At 67.0% G+C, this 6,531-nt stretch overlaps 1 protein-coding gene across 2 annotated transcripts in view; it reads left to right on the top strand.

The window, feature by feature from the left end:
* MST1R (macrophage stimulating 1 receptor) overlaps window positions 1-6,525 on the top strand; it is a 9,616-nt gene extending 3,091 nt beyond the window's left edge. The window contains exons 3-21 of one of the 2 annotated variants that reach the window (XM_085313416.1): window positions 772-960; window positions 1,097-1,222; window positions 1,313-1,483; window positions 1,951-2,120; window positions 2,323-2,497; window positions 2,598-2,743; window positions 2,852-3,013; window positions 3,181-3,274; window positions 3,402-3,629; window positions 3,782-3,928; window positions 4,014-4,170; window positions 4,273-4,365; window positions 4,475-4,684; window positions 4,797-4,877; window positions 4,980-5,161; window positions 5,372-5,481; window positions 5,622-5,787; window positions 5,895-6,031; window positions 6,140-6,525. In XM_085313416.1, coding sequence (XP_085169542.1) covers window positions 772-960; window positions 1,097-1,222; window positions 1,313-1,483; window positions 1,951-2,120; window positions 2,323-2,497; window positions 2,598-2,743; window positions 2,852-3,013; window positions 3,181-3,274; window positions 3,402-3,629; window positions 3,782-3,928; window positions 4,014-4,170; window positions 4,273-4,365; window positions 4,475-4,684; window positions 4,797-4,877; window positions 4,980-5,161; window positions 5,372-5,481; window positions 5,622-5,787; window positions 5,895-6,031; window positions 6,140-6,401 — 3,006 coding nt within the window. In that variant the 3' untranslated portion in view covers window positions 6,402-6,525. Of the gene's footprint in view, window positions 1-771; window positions 961-1,096; window positions 1,223-1,312; window positions 1,484-1,950; window positions 2,121-2,322; window positions 2,498-2,597; window positions 2,744-2,851; window positions 3,014-3,180; window positions 3,275-3,401; window positions 3,630-3,781; window positions 3,929-4,013; window positions 4,171-4,272; window positions 4,366-4,474; window positions 4,685-4,783; window positions 4,878-4,979; window positions 5,162-5,371; window positions 5,482-5,621; window positions 5,788-5,894; window positions 6,032-6,139 lie in introns of those variants that run through there. The other variant, XM_085313417.1, reaches the window with a different exon arrangement.
* Window positions 6,526-6,531: the final 6 nt, after the last annotated feature.

Raw genomic sequence — 6,531 nt, 5'->3', positions numbered from 1 at the left:
AAAAAAAAACACGGGAAAGCGGCAGGGAGCAGCGCGAGGCGCAGCCAAATCTCCTCCTTTTCCCGGCAGCGCCGGGGCAGAGGCTGCACCGCGCTGCCGCTCTGAGTCACGGCCGGCTGCCGGGCTGCTGCTGGCGGGGATCCCCCAAGGGTTCCCTAGACCCCCGAGCGCCGGGGAAGGGGGGTCTGGCAGTGGGTCAAGCCATCTGCTCTGCTCCCGGTGCCTCGCTGAGCCCCTGCGGATGGGGGAGGCTCCTCTGGCCCGGCYCCCGGGGCCGTGTCCCCTGCCTGGGCAGAAGGCACGGCAGCCCCCGCGCCAGCTCCGTCACCTGGGGAAGTCGGTCCCGTTAGTCGTGTCTCAGCGCAGGACCCACCAGCGGACGCTGGGCTGGCCTGGAAGGAGGTGGGAGCTAGAGAYGGGGCGCTGGCAAAGACCCACCGACGCTTTGGCTCCCTCCCGAATTGCCCGCTGCTTGTTGAGCCCTGCAGGGAGCCGGGTGTCAAGCGAACGAGCGCCTGCCTCAGCCCCCCCTGCCCCGGGGAGGAACCGGCCCCGAGGTGGTGCTCAGGCAGTCCTCGCTGTCCCCCTCGGCGGCTCGGGTGGCTTTGCCGGGCGGCCTCCAAACGGCTCGCTCACAGCCGCGTTGGCTTGGGCCTCGCTTGCGGGCGTTCGCACGCGCCGCCCGTGCRGGCGTCGGGCACCTCGCAGGAGCTCCGGGGCTTCGGCCGGCGCGCGGGGCCAGCTTCGAGGCACCTCTGCGCTCGGCCGCAGGTGAACCTCTCGGCGCCCGTGGTGAACACCAGCTGCTGGGACCAGCCCACCCTCGTCCCYGCGACGTCCCACAAGGTGGACCTCTTCAATGGGCACCTGGCAGGCGTCCTTCTCACCTCCATCTTTGTCACGGCCCTCGGGGATGTCACTGTKGCCCACCTGGGCACGGCAAACGGGCGCATCTTCCAGGTAGCCACTCCTGCACGCTGCTGGTGCCTAGCTGGCCATGCTGCCTGGGTGATGGGCCCACGTTGACCTGAGCCCAGGACCCCGTTGGTGTCCGGCCCAGCTTGGTGCTCAGTGCCGTGCTCTGTCCCCTCCACAGATGGTGCTCCAGCGGTCCAGCTCCTACGTGGTCACTTTGGCCAACTTCTCCCTAGGCGAGCCGTGGCCGGTGCAGCRCGCCGTGGGGCTGCAGGGGCACTCGCTGCTCTTCGCCAGTGGCAGCAAGGTGAGAGCAGCCACCGGGCGCCAGGCTCTTTCCTGGGCGCTGCCCCTTGGTGGCACAGGCTCCTGTTCTGCTCCGCTCTCTGTGCCCCAGGTGTGGCGTGTGAACGTCACCGGCCCAGGCTGCCGCCACTTCTCCACGTGCCAGCGCTGCCTGCAGGCCGAGCGGTTCATGGGCTGCGGCTGGTGCGGGGATGCGTGCGCACGCCATGAGGAGTGTGAGGGCCGCTGGATCCAGGACAGCTGCCCGCCGGTCCTCACTGACGTAGGTCTGCGCCGACCCCCCGGCGGTAGGGAATCCAGCCCACTGGGCCATGCTCCCCGCTCTCGAGGGTCCTAGAGCGGTGATGGGGAGGGACCCCGGGGTGTGTGGTTGAGCGGGACCAGCGCCGTATCTGTGGCTTTGCTCTGTCCAGAGACCTCCCTCCTGGGGACGTGTCCTTGTGCCTTCTGGAGGAAGGAGCTTGACCCCAGGTCCAGCCTGGCCCGTGGCCTCTTTCTTGCTCTGCTGAGAAGGGAAGGATTTGGCTCCATTGCAGCCTGCTCCCATCAGTGCTGGGAAGAGTTTGGCTCCATCATCTTCGCAGCTGCCCTTTAAGCAACTGTAGCTGCGATTAGATCCCCCTTGGCTGGACCAAGCTCCCTCTGCTTCTCCTCGGAGGCCGTGGCCCCAGTTTTGCTGCTGGCAGGCAGCCCGGGGCGCCTGATGCCGCGTGTCCTCCTCTCCCACAGTTCCACCCCAGGAGTGCCCCACTGGGCGGCCGGACCCGGCTCACGCTCTGTGGCATGACCTTCCGCTCCCGCCTGGACCCGGACGCTCCCATGGGCCCCACCGGCACCTACCGGGTGACGGTGGGGCAGCGGGTGTGCACCAGSCTGCCGGACGAGAGCGGGAGCTACAGGTGGGCCGCGGCCGTGACGTGCTTGGGCGGCGTGGGAGCAGGAAAGGAGCCGGGACTGTGGTCCCTGTGCCCCCGTCTCCCACGTTGGGAGGGCGTACGGGGACAGGGCGGCAGCAGGCGCCCCGGCGGGCAGCCTGGAGAAGGAGGCGCGGGTGGCTCTGCGGGAAGCCCAGCCCGCGCTGACCCGACCCCCTGCCTGCAGGTTGCTGCCCACGTCGCGCCGCAAGGACTTTGTGGATGTGCTGGTGTGCATGCTGGAGCCGGGCAGCGCGCAGGCGGCGGGGCCGGCCCGCGTGGTGCTCAGCGTCGAGGAGCCCGCGCGGTCCGCGCCCTTCCACGTCAGCGGCTCCTCCGCCCTCGGTGGCTTCGTCTTCGTGGTACGGCCCTGCGCCGCCGGCAGCGGGGAGGCGCGGGCTTCGCGGGGCTGTCGCCCGCCTGCCCGCCCGCCACCGCCGCACCGGCCACCTCTCTGCCCAGGTACCCAACGTGAGCTCCGTGCACCCCCCGTTCGGCCCCCTCAGCGGCGGCACCGAGATCGCTGTCGGCGGCAGCAACCTCGCGGCGGGGAGCAGTTGGCGGGTGACGCTCAACGGCTCCGAGTGCCCCTTGGCCGGGCAGCCCAGGTATGCCTGGGCATCCCCGTCCTGGCCTGCAGGCAGCGGGAGGAAGGGGCCTGGGGACCCCCGTGCCGGGGCTGCTCTGCCCCCCACCCACCGCTGCGCTGTCCCCAGCCAGGGAGACGGGGAGATTCGGTGCATCGCTCCCGCTGCCGGCGGCCTCGGCATGGCCTCCGTGGCCCTGTGGATAGATGGGGAGCAGTTCCCGGCCCCAGAGCCCTTCCAGTACCGTCCTGACCCCCATGTCTTTGGCATCAGCCCCAACTGCAGCTACGAGTGAGTGCATGGGCGTCCTTCCCCGGGGACTCCCCCGGTTCCCCACGGCGCAGGGGCTGGGCAGGAGGCTGCGGCTGACGCCTGGGTGAGCTGCCCAGTGCCACGGGCTCGGCTCCGGCCCCTGGCACTGCGCACGCGCCGGGGCCCTGACTGCTGCCCTCCTGCAGGGGCTCCACGGTCACCCTCATCGGGACCCACCTGGACTCCGTGTATCAAGCCAAGATCCGCTTTGAAGCYGGCGGCGTAAAGACCGAAACCCAGGTAAGTGGTGAGGCAGCGTGATGCACAGGGGGACAAGAGGCCGTCCTGTGCCACCCTCTGCCCRCTCTGGCCGTGGCTCCAGGCAGCCCTGGACACTCCAGTGGTGGCAGCACCCTCTTGCCCACAGGCGTGCCAGGGCCCGCGAGCGCCCAACCGGCTGGTGTGCCAGAGCCCAGCCTTCCCCTTCGAGAACAAGGTGGATACAGCCCCCGGGAACCTGAGTGTGCTGCTGGACGGCGCCACTGGCCGCTGGCTCTTCCGCCTCCGCTACTACCCCCGGCCCGAGATCTTCCCTTTTGAGCACGAGGACAGGCGGTACCACCTCAAACCTGGTGATGATGAGATTGAGATCCATGTATGTGGAAGAGCAGGGCATGGGTGGGCATGGGCAGCCAGTGCTGGGACCATCTAAGAGCCGGTGGCAGGGATGAGAGAAGAGGATGGGGCCAAGCAGAGCTGCTGGCCCCTGTCTGGGGACCTCTTGATAAGGGGAGTCTATCCGGACAGCAATTTGGGCTGGACGCCCTGGCCACCTGCATGAACATCACCATGATGGTGGGGGGTCAGGACTGCCACCCTAACGTGCTGAAAAATGAGGTGACCTGCCGGCTGCCCAGGGAGATGCGCCTGCCCCCGGATGGGGCTCCTGTGCAGGTAGGTGCTGAGCAGACACGATGTCCTCCCTACCTGGCTCCCCCGTGGTGGCCCTGTGGCCTGCTGAGCCCCCTGCTCGTTCCAGATCTGCGTCAACGATGCCTGCAAGGACCTGGGCTTGGTGCTTGCTACCTCCTCRCTGGACCTGGTGGCCAGCGTTGCCCTGGGCACTGGCATTGCTTTCTTGGCTTTTGGTGTCTTRGTGTTCGGGCTGCTGAAATGGAAATGGAGGAAGAAGAGGGGTGAGTGCTTGCTGGCCCTGCTGGCCCCTGGTGCTGGTCCCCCCGCTCCGGTGTGCTGGCAGGGTGCAAGCAGCCCATTGGGCCCTGTGCACATGCCCACAGGGACGGAGAACCTGGAGCTGCTGGTRAATCCGGGCAGGACAGATCCTCCCACCACTATCCAGCGCCCTGGTGTTGACTACAGGGAGGCGCTGGGTAAGCGGGCCGTGGTGGGTTGCAGGGAGGGCAGACGGGCTGGGCCAGCCTGGTGCAGCTGGCCCTGGGCAGCCCTGGCTCTGACGGGTGCCTCTACCTGCCCCGGCAGTGGTGCCCGCAGCCGCCAGTCCCAGCCGAGCTGGCCCCCGTGCGCGGTTTGCCAGTGCCAGCGCCACAGGTAGCGGTTCCCCCGTGCCCCTGCTCAGGGCCACGTCCTGCTGCCTCGAGGACCTGCAGCCAGAGCTGCTGGAGGAGGTGAAGGACATCCTCATCCCTGAGGAACGGCTCGTCACTCATCGGCACCAGGTCATCGGCAAAGGTGAGTCCCCCTGCACCCCAGGGTGCACCAGGCAGTTTGGCACAGCCAGGCTGTTGCCTGGCACCCCCTTTTCACAGGATATCTGTTGACCCACCTCAGGTGTCTCCCACAGGGCACTTTGGCAGTGTGTACCACGGCACGTACACGGACCCGCTGCTTGGGGCGGTTCACTGCGCTGTCAAGTCCCTGAATCGTGAGTAGTGCCTCTCCCCGGCTCCTCCAGTTCCTCCTGGGCTGCCCGCCTGAAAGGCAACAGGCCCAGAACATGGTGCCCCATAGCTTCRCACCTTCTCAGGCATCACGGACGTGGATGAGGTAGAGGAGTTCCTGCGCGAGGGCATCCTCATGAAGAGCTTCCATCAYCCTCAAGTTCTGTCACTCATTGGGGTCTGCCTGCCCCGCCATGGGCTGCCCCTCGTCGTGCTGCCCTACATGCGCCATGGTGACCTGCGGCACTTCATCCGCGCCGAGGAACGGGTAAGGCTCCCAAGGGTGCTGTTGCCTCTTGCCCATGCCCACCCCACTGGCAGCAGATGCCACTGGCGGAGCRTGGCCCAGGGCTGAGGGGGAGCTAGAACACCCTGAGGTGGGTGGCAGGGCGTAGGCTGGGTGCAGGCAACATGGGGACAGCAAGTGTGCCAGGAGCTCACCCCACTAACTGCCCCTGCCTCCTCCCCATCCTGGCAGAGTCCCACGGTGAAGGACCTCATCGGCTTCGGGCTGCAGGTTGCTCTGGGCATGGAGTACCTGGCCCAGAAGAAGTTCGTGCACAGGGACCTGGCTGCCAGGAATTGCATGTGAGTGTGGCTGGAGCTCAGCAGACTCCCCCACTTGTGGGTTCACCTCATCTCAGGCATGCGAGCCTGCCCCACAGGGCCTCRTCTTGCACCCATCCCAGCCATCTTGCATCCTCCCTGAGCCAAGTTCTGCTCCATAGGCTGGATGAGACGTTCACGGTGAAGGTGGCCGACTTTGGGCTGGCGCGGGATGTGTTCGACAAGGAGTACTACAGCATCCGTCGGCACCGCCACGCCAAGCTGCCTGTCAAGTGGATGGCCCTGGAAAGCCTGCAAACTCAGAAGTTCACAACCAAGTCGGATGTGGTAGGCATGGCCACTGCTTCCTACTGCTGCTGGGGCCTGGGCATGGCTGCGCCAGCAGGGCTCGGATCCCCYAGCACACAGCCTGCGCCTCACTCTCTGCTTCCCAGTGGTCCTTCGGGGTGCTCATGTGGGAGCTGCTGACGCGGGGGGCATCACCATACCCTGAGGTGGACCCTTACGACATCACCCGCTACCTGCTGCGAGGGAGACGTCTACCACAGCCCGAGTACTGCCCCGACTCGCTGTGAGTGGTGCCAGCTAGGYATCCCAGGGAGGGTGGTTTGGGGACCCCGGTGTCCAGACATGGGGCTGGTGAGGGGTGCCTGCTGGCGCTGACGGGGATGTTGGGCAGGTATGCGGTGATGCTGAGCTGCTGGGCCCCCGGTCCTGAGGAGAGACCGACCTTCTCCATCCTGGTGGGTGAGCTGGAGCGCATCCTGGCCTCCCTCGAGGGTGAGCGCTACGTCAACCTGGCTGTTACCTACGTTAACCTCGAGCATGGCCCTCCCTTCCCACCAATGGCTTGTGCCCAGAGCCAGCTGGCTGCCAGTGGGGATGAGGATGATGACGAAGAGGAGGAGGAGGAGGAAGAAGATGACATGGCTGTGTGCTAAGGGGAGTGCTCCGTGCTGTGGGGGCTCCTGCCATTGTGTGATGGACACCAGCACACAGCTAGTGTTGTGGGGCACACTCCTGATGGGATGGAGGCTGGGACACAGCTGGGTGCTGTGGGGCACTCTCCCA

The sequence above is a fragment of the Rhea americana genome, unplaced genomic scaffold (assembly GCF_003343005.1).
Source record: "Rhea americana isolate MKP2758 unplaced genomic scaffold, rheAme1 scaffold_384, whole genome shotgun sequence".
NCBI classification, from domain to species: Eukaryota; Metazoa; Chordata; class Aves; order Rheiformes; family Rheidae; genus Rhea; species Rhea americana.
Note: the sequence above shows the minus strand (reverse complement) of the source record. Positions and strands in the feature narration are given on the sequence as shown.